We start from the raw sequence: 14,543 nt of genomic DNA, 5'->3' as shown, positions 1-14,543 counted from the left end.
AGTCAACAGCTTTCCTCTCAATCTCCAATTCTTGTCACTTCATCTTTTCGGGTAAATGAAGCGACCCGCCCTTGGGATAATTCGAGGGTCGCCTCGAATGCCCTCATCTGCTTCTCGAAAGTTTCCCACAACCGAGCTCTCTCTTCTTCAGCCCGCAAGGCCCGTTCGGAGTTACCTCGCAACTCCAGTTCTTTCTCGCTAGCCTCTTTGGTGAGCCTGGCCACTGTCCTTTGAAGCTGTTTAAGCTCCTCTCCCCTCTTCTCTAGCTTGGCCTTTTGGAAGTCCACCGTGTGAAGAGCAGAGTTCCTCTCCTACATGTATTGGTTCGTCTGAACGATGTTCAGGCCCAACTCTTCTTTTGCAGCTACTAAGTCATGCCTCAGCTGCGTGTTTTCTTCCTTTAGCTCGAAGAGTCCCCCGACAGCTTCCAATTGGATCTTTTGTTGGGCCAGGTGCATGGCTAGCAAAGATTGCATGGTGAAATAAGCAAGCATTAGACGATCCTTAAAAAGAGTAAAGTATTGGAAAGTCATCGACGAGGACAAACCGTCTTACCTGGCTTTGCATTTGAATCGCCCTAATCATTAGGTCTGCAGGGTTGGAGGCCACGAGCTCTTCAAAACCTTTGGCAAGTTGGCACTCCAAAAGGGTGAACACCACCGGCTACAGGTGCTCTGGAAGTTGACCCATAGAGTCTAACACTGGTGTGTCAGCTCCTGAAGCAGAGGGCACCTCGCTAGTCGACCCTTTGCCTTCTGTCCTCTCGGAAGTCGTGACCTTCCTTTGTCCCCTGTAAGGACGGACCAGTGTAACTCTAGTTGCGAGCCTCAAGCTCCATCCGGAGCGAAAAGCCTGACAAGGTTGCGACCTCCCAAGCTGCACCCCCAAGCCCTCCAACTCGGACTCTAATTCCTTGGGCTGCAACACCCTTCTTTTCTTAGACTTTTGGCCCATGGCCTTCTGCTTTAGGCGTGTGGCTGTGGGCTAGGAAGGTTCTGCAGGTTGTTCGGTGGGTGGCTACGCCCCCACCTGCGCTCCTTTGATAGGGGTGTCGCTAGGGCCTGCCTCGACTGGTTTTGTGGTGCCAACCCGGGGGAAAGCGAACTCCCTTTCTCTCAACGACCTTGGCACTTTGGGCGGCATATTTGCTACATACAAGTACTGTTAGTAAAAGAGTTTGCTACATGCAAAAGCAAAAAATTGAAAAGACTGTGGACACTTACGAAGTAAGGGTTCCAAAGTCACTTCAGAATTGAAGAAGCCGTACTTCCTCAAATTGGCAGTTGTCACGAGCAGTTTCACGTCACGATAATGATCTGGCGGGTTACCGAATGAAACTATTAGGTTGAAATCAGAGAGATCTGTCAACCTGGTCGACTTGTTTCCTACGAAGAGACAAGAAAGATCGTTAGAAAGTAAATCCCAAAAAGAAAAGAAAAAATTCACGAAGTACAAAGAGGGAAGACCTACTTGGCTCCCTAAAGTGGCAGATGCCATCGTAATGGAAAAAGAAAAACTTGGTTTCGTATGTCCCGACATTACTGGGGTAATTGAATATGCCTCCCTCGATCATGGATCTCTTCGAGAGATTGTAAGAATCTTTGTCCTTGCTCTTTTTTAAATAGTACGAGCAAGCGAGCTCTAGCGCAGTTAGCTGGCTGAGGCCATACTTGGCGTACGTGATATACATAGCCACGACTATCATATATGCGTTAGGCGTCAACTTTGAAGGTGTGACCCCGAAGTGATCGAGGATCGACCTAATAAAGGGATGGAAGGGAATTAGTGCTCCGCATTTGAATATAGCTTTAGAGATCGTAACCATTCCCCCTGGCAGATTCTGAGCTGTATGCGACCTGTACCAGTAGACATCAACGCTAAGTGCGTATTGGTCTACTACCTTCTGTATTTCCTCTCAGGTAGCCACTGACAGAATCCCTTGCGCAGGACCCACTAGGGCGTTCTGCACCTACGAGCTCGTCCCCTTATTTGTTCTGGTCGCTATAGGGTCCATTTATTCTACGGTCTGAAAAAGGGAGACACGTACAAATTACTCGGTCTTCGTGTAGAATTTTGTACAACAACGTGGAAGAACAAAACCCTAATGTATCTTCCAAAAATCCTAAAAAACCCTTGGGGACCACCCGCAATGGTTTGTACCCTGAAAACCCATTCCTTACAGAAGTCTAGCCATAAATACCCACCATTATCGCCTGGTTAATTTGTCCATGAAATAGAAAAATGAAAGCGATGGAAGGATCTTCTTTACCTTTTTGGCTGTGGGGTTCGAACTTCTTACTGTTAACGGAAAGTGTGCACCAACTTGAAGGATTGAAAATCTGGTCTCGCGAGAGCTTTTTGCCTTTTCTGAAAGTATGAGTGTTGTGACATTGCTAAAGGTGAGCTTGGGGTTTTATAGTGGAGGAAATGGAAATTAGTCTTCCCGAAGCCAAGCGACGTTTGGGCGAAATGCGTCTCTCGCCATTGATCGCGACCACGTGTCATCAATCGGCGAGAAGGAGTAACCGCCACGCTTCAAGAAATTCAATCGTCTCGTCTTTCCGTTGAAATAATCAAGTGACAGCTCGATTCTCTCCATATTAAATGTGCTCTCATCTGTATTTAATGCCTTGATAAGGAATGATGTTTTAGCATGGCTCGCATTTAATGCGCATGGCTGGCACTTATTCCGCACATGACACGTTTGTCAAAATAAAGGATACTTCATTAATGGATTAGCTGTCAAGCGCAACGGATAACATCTGAAGAGGTCATTGGAAAAGAACACTCTTCGTCGCATGTCGGTTGCAAAGCGATGTGATTCCTTGCCTCAACAGAAATATGCCAAGTGTAACTAGGTCATGGACCTCGGTTAAGATAAGAGTGCGTTGATACGGCACTGAGTAGGGTCTAATCTAGGTTGTCGACTTTGCAGAAGAAGACAATCTCAGGTCGCTCATAGAAAAATGCTCTGTGACCTTCTTGTAGCTAGGTCGACTCGACCAAGCGTCATTTGTATATGTCAAATCATGACATAATTATGAAGTTCTCAAGGTTTGGTCCTTAAACCTTAAAAACTGGGGGACTTCTATTATGTTAGAAAAAGTAGGGCTGACGTGGAGCCTCGTCAGTAAAGGATGGTCAGAGTTCAAAAGGGTTCTATGCCGTCTAGGTATGGCCACGTCGTGCCTAGCGCAAGTGGCATGGCTCTTGTCAGTGTAGCAGGTGAGTGCCAAGCTAGCAAACAGCTGGAGATCGTCCACGTGTCAAAGTCTTGCTTTACTTAAGGAAATCCCTCGGGCAAGTGATCAATGGGACGCAAAGAAAGGATTTGCACGGCACCTACCCACTTGCAGCTTTCATAATCATTATCTTGATTCCCACTATAAATAGAGGACTTCCCTCTCATTTGGGGGGATTAGTTGATTTTACGCTGAAATAGCTCTCTCTGTCTCTGTCTCTCTCTCTCTAAACTAAAACTTAGCTCACTGAACATGACCTGATCACTCTTTCTTATTAATACAATAGCAGTGGATTTAGGATTCGCTTTAGAGTATCCGAACCACTTTAAGTATTGCTCTTCACCTTTTATTCGATTCAATCCCCTCATATCACGTGTGACTTCTAAGTCATTTTAGCATTTTACACGTGCGAGTAGCTGGTGTCAAAATCAAGCATCAACAGTTTCTAGATATAAAATGATATGATATTGATCAATTATTATTTTCTTTGAAATCCACAATTAATATAATATTATGTCATTTGTGATTTATAAAAATTTAGGATATAATATATAGTATTATTCTTACAAATAGATATTATTTCAAATTTGCTATAATTATATCATCTTATTATCTGTGTTTTTTTATAAAAAGAAAATTTTTCAAAGCATATGTATTTCTCAAAATTATCGAAAAACATAAATTAAAAAAAAAATTGCAAAATTTGAATTATGATTGGGGTCCAATAAGGCAATTAAGTAATGGTGTCCTAGGCGAAGCTGTTTTGTTTGTCCAAAACTATACTTGGCTGTCTTGTCAGGATAATGTTTATAAAATTAAATTTGGACTTTCTTACAATATAAAATATTTATATTTTTAAAAATATAATATTGAACTATATAATGCTGGTAACATAGCATAAAACATAAATTTTTTAACATTTGTCATTATAAATATGTATCAGCTCAGTGTTATAGATGTTACTCATAATTTTTTTTTCCCTTATACAGCTGATCCAATATATAATAATATCGTACAGATTGATCTAGTTTAACTTTAAATTTCTGAATTTACGTTACATAAATTTAAAATTCTGCAGTGACACATACATGTTTATTCATCTTTGCGTAACTCTCATATATACTTTTTTTTTTTTAATATGAATAAGGGTGTTCGAACCAATTTATGTGTATCTTAATTAATCTTTAGGGATCCTAAAACTATTGGTTAGATAAGAGCTCCAGTGGATACCTTTATTAGCACCCGAGGAATGACTCAAACCTCTTGAGTAATACACGTAAGAGTTCCTATCGAACCACTTAACTACCCAGAGATAGTTCACTTTCATATATCCTAAAATTTAAATATTTGCTCTGTCATCTAGACGATCAAGAAAAATAAATATTCATCCCTCCCCCCCCCCCCCCCCCCCCCCCCCCCCCTCTTTCCAATATAAAAAAAAAAAAATCATATTTTTCTTTCTCTAAGAACTTAAACATATATTTACCCATTATAAACTTTGAAATTTAAGGATAAGTATATAGGTACATTAATTATGCAAAACATCAAGAGTAATGGTAGGTCTAAAACTCATTCTCACCACAAAAATAGAAGATTGAACTTTATTTACATAATTAAAGAATTAGGGATATTGAGGGGACATCAAACTAATTCTAATTGTGCATATTTAATTAGCTCCAACAAGAACCAAAAAAATAAAAATGAAAATAAAAACATTTCCATTGTTATTAATGCCTCACGACTAATCGAAACTTGAAGGATTTATACATAACAATACCCCTGTGATAGATATTATGCATAGACTATCTTCGTGAAATTAAACATCAAAATCTCATAAATTAATCACATAAAATTATTTGATCAGATACAAAACAATTCGTCAGAACAAGATATATAAATTGTGCAATACTAAAAGAAAAAAAAAAAAAAAGATCACATTACTCACATCAGTGCACCATAATAATAATAATAATAGTAATAACGAATCAATATCACATTGTAACAAATAATCAAGAATTCTTTCTTGACTAGATCGATCAAATGGCCAGCAGTTTATAGCCAGCTTTTACATGCATAAGAAATTCATGCAAAAAAATAAAAATAAAAATCAAAGGGCATAAAGATAAGCGAGTTCCTCCAAAGAATCGAGAATGAGATTCGGTTCAGAATTCTCAAGCATCCAAAGAAGATGATCAAAGAGAACAACTTCACACTTAACCAAAATCAACTCTCCATTTTTTTGCTTCGATTTCTCCATCAAAGCATTCAACAACGGATGATTTAAGTATTTAGAACTAATCACGTACCGTTTCCTCGTGCTGCCAACAAAAATGGTTTTGCAATTCTCCTCTTGTTGAAGCTGATGATGATGGTCATGGCGGCCCCATAGTTCGTGATCTCTGGTGGATTTGGACCTCAAGCTACTGTAGGAAGATGATCGGCCGAGTTGCCGCGACAAGCTCTTGCATTTTCTGAGGATCAGATTGATCTTCTTCATTGAATGAAAAGTGTAAATAACTTGAGAAATACTCAGAGGAAGAAGAAGAAGGAAGGTTTTTAAGGGGGCCAGGGGGAGGAGAAGAAGAAGAAGAAGGTTGAGGGTAGTGGGTAGAAAGTCCTTGTTTTCCGGTGCTAGAAAATTGGTGGGTCTTATTATTGTTATTATCATTGTAACTTGCAACCCAACTTATTTATCAATCAGTACTTAATATTAATCATCAACTATTAATTCTTCCTTCTTTGATTATTGAGTTTAGACACTTGTCGGGTGGTGGAGCGTTTTAGTTTAGAGTTACTACGGGAAATTCTCTAAGTCGTCATTCAACTTTATCGATGTATATTGTTTTCAGAAATAATATGATATATTGTTTATGGAAAGAGTCGTGTTATATATATAATGGTAGACAAAATCTTATATACAAATATTGCGTTATTACTCTTGTACATCATGTCATTCAACCTTAATTATTATGGATTTATTTAGTTGACTCTTTATATTAATTTAGCCATATCTATGATCTAGATAAGTACATTGACCATTGTTTTAAGAAAAGTTGGTAAATAAAGGAATAGTTCCTTTGTACTTTCTTGTCACTCAACATCCTATGTTATGCATTTATTAAGTTGAATTTTTATACCAATTAATGAATTTATTCATTTTGTGTCACTTCATTTTTATACAAGATTTTGTATACTGTTATGCCTAAAAAATCAGGACTGACGCAGGCTTACATCAACGAGAACCAATCAGAGCTCAAGAAGGCATTGTGTTGTCCAAGCACTGCCACGTCGTCCAAGGACAAAAGAAGTAAGGCTGTCATCAGCTTGGCAGGTAAAGGCTTGGCGAGTGAGTGGCTGGGAGTCATCCACCTGCCTAAGCCCTGCGTAATTTAAGGATATCTTCCGTGCAACCGGCCAACGTGATTTAAAAATCGTCTCCCTTTTATCTATTTTGTTTTCCAGTTTACGTGTAATTCCTAAGTCCGCGAAGTGCTTTGCACGTGCGAATAGTTGGTGTCAAAATCGAGCATCAACAGTTTGGTACTAGACGGAGGGCTTGATTTAGTATCCGCTCTTCATCAGGAATCTCTGATCAATAGAGTCTATTCACTAGCAAATGGCTCATGGTTTCGAAACCAAGCGAGCTAGCCCCAGCAACGAGGAGGCCCCTCAAGTATAGGATGACACTTCTCCTGAAGTGCCCCCAATTCAGCATAGTACAGTGGTGGACATTCCTTCGAGCTCACAGCTCAACCCAGCTGTGATGGATTACCTGGAGAGGTTCAATAAGAGTCTCCAAACGGTTAATCGAAGGTTAGACCGTTTGGACCAAGTCGTACCATCCGAGTTCGACAAAGCGGTGCCATCACCAAAAACGCCTGTAGGTTGCGCTAAAGCACAAAAAAGGGCAAAGGCCTATGCCGGTCGTAAAGGTAAGGGAAAGGAGGTAGCATATAATGGGCCGAAGGGCTCCAAGGGACCAGCAAATACCGATCACGAAAGAGGTATAATACCTGTGGCTTTATGACTTGGCGACATGTCGCATCATGAACTGTCCCACGCCACATCGCATGGCCACCCCTACAAGAGTGCAAGGCAGGGAAACCCCCAACAACTGCAGGTCAGTTTTGACCATCGCGAAGGTCGGGCTAACTCCCTGAACCTTTTATTACCTTCATATGGCTCCAGTCAATGTGTGTCAAGATTTTTCGGAGCCTTTGACTGAGGCAAGGAAGAGTTTGATCTGCGGTCTTTCTTCAACCATAATTGGTGTGTTGTCGTAGGCACCCAGAATTAAAACCCAAAAAATACACGTAGTAGTGTGAGTAGGGATCGTTCCCACGGAGAGTGTCTAGCCGAGTTTTATGTTACGTGAACCAGTATGTGGGGGATTTGAGCAAAAACAGAAACAATTTCAGGAAAAGAAATTCAACCTAAATTACCGAAATCAATCAAAATAACGAAACTTGGTCTAAGTCAACATCCACCATCAGAATCTTACAACTGATCATTGATGCAAAAATAAATCAATTCTTATTTTGAGTATTCACCGTTGGAACTATTTTCCTATCTCTCCTTAGATGTAATTAATTAGGAAACAAGCGATCTAATTAATCTTACTACTAAATAACCCTGGACAAGCGCTAAAGATTTAATCTAGTGGCAGCCTTAAGACGTAGAGAGATCGATGAAGCTGAACAACACAAACACAAGCGGTTGTATTTAATTCAGTCAAATGTTCTTCTTAAGACTTAATAATTCCTGACACAGCAAACTTTTAAACCTTAATTACTTCACAAGTTAAAGGGATCAAACAATTACGGATTTGATATCTAACTTAGCAGTAGATTGCAACAAATAATAAACTAGTAGGCCTCCTAGTAATTAAACGCAACAATCATGACAATATGCATAGAAGAACATTCAATACTCAAAACATAAATTGAACACTAAAAAATTAGATTAGATCTCACAGTTTTATTGATTCTAAGGCCTCCGTTTCCTTCAACCAAGTTATGAAAGTTTAGCCGCTCATGGCTATGAAAAACTCAAGAAAAACGAATTCCAGAAGAGAGGAAGAGAGGCGTGTGTCTTTTTTCTCCAAACTGATCTCTCTCCTCTTAAAGATATCTAATTCAAGTATTTGAATTCTATTAAATCTCCTCAAAATATCTAATATCCTAAAATAACATCTATCCTAATCTGATTCTAATTAATTGAAAATAAAATAAAGTCCTAAAATAAAATAGGAAAGTGGTGTGTCCAACTGTAACTTGTGTGCAATAGGTATTCAAATCTTCCAATAACAAACTGCCTAATTGACTTGCATGATAGGGCAGAATGTTCCAGAACATCGGCAATGCAGGTGCGTCAACTTCAAGCTCGATTATAACCTTGATGCAGCGAGTATGTCTCCAAACTCAAAACATGAAAGTTGTATATCTCTTTCTTAGGGTTCCAAGCATTTTGAATCATCTCAATCGGAGCTTGGATGAGATAGTTATGCCCAGATTACAAAGTTATGTCAAAACTGTCCGAATTCACCTAATTAGTTCTGTTTTGCATTTAACGCCTCCATTTGCATCCTAAATCAAAATAGAATAATAATGAGTACATTTAGGCAACAAATAAGTATAAAAGACTAGACATTAAGGGGGGTAAATATGACATTTTACATTCTCATCAGTAATCGTGAGGGTCGAACCTACGTTGCGAAAAGTGATCCCCTGGTAGCTGCGCTACCTCAGATTGAGGAGTTACAGCAAGCTCTGGATTAGCTTAGAGCTCAGCAAAATGAGCGTGGGCAGGTCGTTGAGTCGTATCCCTTTTCTCTAGCCGTGTTAGTTGCTCACCTCTTGTCGAGGTTTAGAATGCCTGATATGCGAGCATTCGATAGGAAATCTGATCTGTAGGATCACCTCTATGAGTTTAACGACCTCATGGAGCTTTACCAAGTTTCCAACTTGGCCAGATGTCATTGTTTGGCAGTGACCCTGATTGCCCACGCCAAGCGTTGGTTTAGATCACTTCCGCTAGGATCTATTAACTCGTGGTAGCAGATGAGCTCGTTATTCTTGAGACACTTCCAGGCGAATAGGAAGTTCTCAATGCCGTTGAGCTATCTGAGCAACATATGGCAGAAAAAGAATGAATCCCTCCAGTCCTACATTGACAAGTTCCACAAGAAGATGCACAAGGTGGCTAACACACCTGAAGAATCTGTTCGGACTCTCATTATTGTGGGAGTTCGCCCGCAGACCGACCTATGGAAGAAGCTGCAATCCGAGGATGACATTTCCCTCACCTGCTTCTACGATCTTATGGAGAAGTACCTTCGAATAGAGAATTCTATGGTCGCTTTTAATCGCCATGACCTCGGTCCTTCAACCAGTGCTCTTAACCAAGGGGAGGGTAGTAGAAGAGTTGATTGCAGGTGGGCTAAAGATGATCAGCAGAAGGGAAAGAAGCAGCGATTTGAACCTAAGAAATCCTATGCCTAGGATCCTCATCGCGACTGCGACAAGAATCAGTATACTCTTCTGAACGCGTTAGTATCAGCTATTCTGGGCAAGTCAGAAGAGGCTAGCCTGCTTGGAGAGTCGACGCCCATGAACAATCCCCCGTTGGCAAGAAACAACAAGGAATATTGTCGTTAGCATCAGGATAATGGGCACTACAACGATAAGTGTCAGGCTCTCAAGCAAGCAACTGAAGACCTTATCAAGCAGGGGCACTTTAAAGAGTATGCTGATGGTTCAACTCCCATTCGGGAGAAGGATCAAGAGGAACAGGGAAAGAAACGTTATGGTCGTAAGGGTCTCTACTTCATGGGGATCATCTTTGGAGGACTGCACATAGAGAAATTTCGAGGTGCCTAGGAAAGGTACGCTCGGAAAGCTCACCATGGCCTCGTGAGTATGATGAGCACGGCGTCGCAACCCACTAAGGTTCATAGAGAAGAAGAGATTACCTTCTCAGAGAAAGATGCGGTGCGATTAAATCATCCCCATGAGGATGCAATTATCATCACGCTGAAATAGGTCGGTGCGAAGTCCACAGGATATGGTGGACAATGGCAGCGTTGTGAACATCCTATTTCAGCGAGCTTTTGAGGAGATGTAGTTGGACAAGGCAAATTTGAGGCTTGCCTTTATCTCTTTCTATGGTTTTGCTAGGGATCATTTGATTCTTAAGGGAACAATCGCACTTCTCATCACTTTGGGTGAGACTAACGAAGTGACTAAGATGACAAAATTCTTAGCGGTAGACTGTCCATTCGCTTTTAATGGCATTTTGGGATGACCTCTACTATGAAGTTTCAAGGCCATCACCTCTATTTATCATTTGAAGATAAAGTTTCCCCCTCCGACAGGGTGTGGGGAAATGAAAGGTTCTTAGAGTGAATCTCGCGACTGTTATGTAACGGTAGTGTAGATGGCATGCAAAAGGAAATGAAAGCCAGTGGGCATTCCCGAGTAGGCAATGACGATTAGCAAGATCTAGTCACAATCGGGTCCAGTGGAAGATTGCATAGATCCTCATGTTCAAGAGAAATATTTCCACAGTGGGCTAGTTGAGTCTCTATTGGAGGTATCTGTCGACCAGAATGAGTCGACGCGAGTGTTGAGAATCGGGACTAATCTCAGCCCACAGCTCACTGCAGATTTAACGAGCTTGCTTAGACAAAATATCAATGTTTTAGTATGGACTCATGCTGATATGGATGGGATCAGCCCGAATATAATATGTCATGCACTCAACATTGATAGCGCAGTCAAGCTGACTTACCAGAAGTAGACCTAGCAAAACAAGTCTGAACCCACGGGTCGGCCCATACTCGAGTAAAAAATATAGATATGGGTCCAATTTATTAAACCCATTTTTTGAGACCCGTACTCGTACCCGGCCCAATTACACACGGTTTATACTGGTGAACCTGCAGGCACCCGCGAGTACCCGTATTTGCACTAATGAATTTGAATCACTAACCCACAGTAACCCCTAATTTTATAACGCATTCAGCCATTCACGTGGTCATGCCTCTCACGCTCAGTCTCATCTCATCTCATCTCTGATCTCTCACATCTCTGATCTCTCACTCTCATCTCATATCTGATCTCTCACTCTCAGTAACTCTATCGCGGCCGTATCTCATCTCTCAGACTCACAGTAACTCAAATCTCTCCTACGGTCCTGCCTCTCAATCTCTCATCAGTCTTCTTCGTCCCTGAAGTTCAACTCCCTGTCTCGGTGTCTCCCTCTTCAATTAATCATCAATTCGTTTCATATTTATCAACATCTTAAAAGTATCATGATATTCCTTGAATAGGTTCTGCCTCCCAATCTACATCGACAAATGGGAGCACTGATAAAAATCTCAGTTCAAGGTCAAGTTCAGATGTTTCAGCACCACCTATAAACACTGCTTTGGGAGGAAAAGCTTCTCTTCAGCCAAAACGTACACCTGTCTCTGAGAAGGAGATAGAGGCCATTCTGGTGAGAAAAATATCCTTTACCATATACAATGGTGGAACTAACTGTACCATTAAAGCTTAAGATTTTTGACAAGGAGTTATGTTGCGTCATGCTTTAAAACAATCTACATTCTCTAAGCTTCTACTTGAATCTTCCTAGTTGAACTATAAAAAATACAATTTTACAATGTTCACTACTTTATTGGGAACAATGAGATCTCATCAATGAGCTTTTCAGGATCAAGGTGTGAAGCACCAGACGGGGTTCGATATTGTTTCTGTGCATAGTAGTTTAGACTTTAGATTCATTGTAGTGTCAATTTGAAAACTTCAAGGCGATTATGAAATATTATGCAAGGGGTGACTCATAGAACATAGTAAAAAAATAAAAATTGGTTTGGCATTTTAAGCCAGTAAATTTTCTGTATGCTAATTTTAGCTTCTTGTTTCTGATGCAGTTGGGAGGTTGCTTCTGATCTTAGGATTGGTATGCTATATTGAGGAAATGCAATCATTACAGTGATGTGGGGATGAATTATTTATGATGATTTGGTTGGTTTGAGTTGAATTCTCTGGTGGCTTATTTTTTATGAACTCTATCCATAAGTAAAATGATTGATGTTTAGATGACAAAGACTGCATCTGAATAAAATAAGTAATGAATTGACCAAAGAATAATCAATATGCAGGTCTTGGCAAGCAAGAGCAAGATCTATATGGTCTTAGAATACGTTACCGGTGGAGAGTTGTTTGACAGAATTGTAAGAACCTATTTGAGACAATGATTGTTTTAAGGTTTCTTGTGAGCATTCACCTTAAGTTTATCCCAATAAGTCATATCTTGCAGGTATCTAAGGGAGGACTTCCTGAAGCTGGAGGAAGGAAGCTCTTTCAGCAGCTAATTGACGCATCAGTTACTGCCATAACAAAGGTGTCTTTCACAGGGATCTCAAGGTATATGATCATTTCTGATTCAAATGTAACAGATTGTATCATGCGATGTACTATTTTGCGAGCTTATCAATTTAATATGATGCTGGTTATTTGACATCGCAGTTAGAGTATGTTCTTGTTGATTCGAAAGGAAATATAAAGATATCTGACTTTGGCCTCAGTGCTCTTCCTCAGCATTTTAGGGTAAGTCTTCTACTTGCGAAAGCGTTAAGATTCTAAGAATTTTTAAATAAGGTCAATTGCTGATAGCATTGTTCAATTTCATCTGAAATGTCAAGATGACGGGTTACTGCATACAACCTGTGGAAGTCCAAACTATGTTGCACCTGAAGTTCTTGCCAATAGAGGTTATGATGGTGCTACTTCAGATATATGGTCGTGCGGCGTTATCTTGTATGTAATTCTCATCGGATACCTACCCTTTGATGATAGAAACCTTGCCATTCTATATCAAAAGGTAACAAAAAGTTGCTTATCATCTTTTCTCCTTTTATATGGACCTGTGATTGAAGACATTTACATGAGTAGAATCTCATTATATGCTATGTGTTTTGTTAAGAAATTTCAGATTTTCAAGGGAGATGCCAAGATACCAAAATGGTTATCACCTGGAGCTCAAAACATGTTAAGGAGGATTCTTGAACCAAATCCTATTAAGCGAATGACAATGGCAGATATCAAAGTCGAAGAATGGTTCAAATAAGATTATACTCCTGCGGATCCCAATGATGAAGACGAAGATATATTCATCGACGGTTAAGCCTTCTCAATGCAGGAAGCGGTATGAACTCTGGAAATTCTCTGTTGTCTACCATTGTTGGGAAATCCTATTTTACCATAACCAATATGCTATGTGTTTTGTTGAGAAATTTCAGATTTTCAAGGGAGATGCCAAGATACCAAAATGGTTATCACCTGGAGCTCAAAACATGTTAAGGAGGATTCTTGAACCAAATCCTATTAAGCGAATGACAATGGCAGATATCAAAGTCGAAGAATGGTTCAAATAAGATTATACTCCTGCGGATCCCAATGATGAAGACGAAGATATATTCATCGACGGTTAAGCCTTCTCAATGCAGGAAGCGGTATGAACTCTGGAAATTCTCTGTTGTCTACCATTGTTGGGAAATCCTATTTTACCATAACCAATATGCTATGTGTTTTGTTGAGAAATTTCAGATTTTCAAGGGAGATGCCAAGATACCAAAATGGTTATCACCTGGAGCTCAAAACATGTTAAGGAGGATTCTTGAACCAAATCCTATTAAACGAATGACAATGGTAGATATCAAAGCCGATGAATGGTTCAAACAAGATTATACTCCTGCGGATCCTAATGATGAAGATGAAGATATATTCATCGACGATGAAGCCTTCTCAATGCAAGAAGCGGTATGAATTGACCAAAGAATAATCAATATGCAAGACCTGCATATTGATTATTCTTTGGTCAATTCATTACTTATTTTATTCAGATGCAGTCTTTGTCATCTAAACATCAATCATTTTACTTATTGATAGAGTTCATAAAAAAATAAGCCACCAGAGAATTCAACTCAAACCAACCAAATCATCATAAATAATTCATCCCCACATGACTGTAATGATAAAGATAGGAAATACACAATAAAAAACTTCTAAGGGAATCTTTAGCATTTTCATATTTGCATGTGAAGAAGTTGTAATCTCTTTTTTTCCTTTAATCATCAATTTTCCTGATTTGAGTAGTTGATTTAGGGGGTGTAAATGTAAAAAACTAAAATTGCAAGAATTTTGGGGGAGTAACTGTCGTAATTGAAAACTATTAAGGGTGAAAAAAACTAAAATTTGGAGAGAGAAAAAACGGGTCCACCCACGAGTCCACCCATAC

The 14,543-nt window shown here is 39.8% G+C and overlaps 1 protein-coding gene across 1 annotated transcript; it reads left to right on the top strand.

The window, feature by feature from the left end:
• The first annotated feature begins 12,318 nt into the window (after positions 1–12,318).
• Positions 12,319–14,071, top strand: LOC116106731 (CBL-interacting serine/threonine-protein kinase 1-like). Its single transcript, XM_031393060.1, is given in 6 exon segments — positions 12,319–12,477; positions 12,564–12,621; positions 12,624–12,670; positions 12,773–12,857; positions 12,949–13,127; positions 13,853–14,071. Coding segments are annotated over 6 exon segments (666 nt in total). The 5' UTR covers positions 12,319–12,399.
• Positions 14,072–14,543: the final 472 nt, after the last annotated feature.

Source organism: Pistacia vera, unplaced genomic scaffold (genome assembly GCF_008641045.1).
Source record: "Pistacia vera cultivar Batoury unplaced genomic scaffold, PisVer_v2 Contig521, whole genome shotgun sequence".
In the NCBI taxonomy this organism is placed as follows: domain Eukaryota; kingdom Viridiplantae; phylum Streptophyta; class Magnoliopsida; order Sapindales; family Anacardiaceae; genus Pistacia; species Pistacia vera.
Note: the sequence above shows the minus strand (reverse complement) of the source record. Positions and strands in the feature narration are given on the sequence as shown.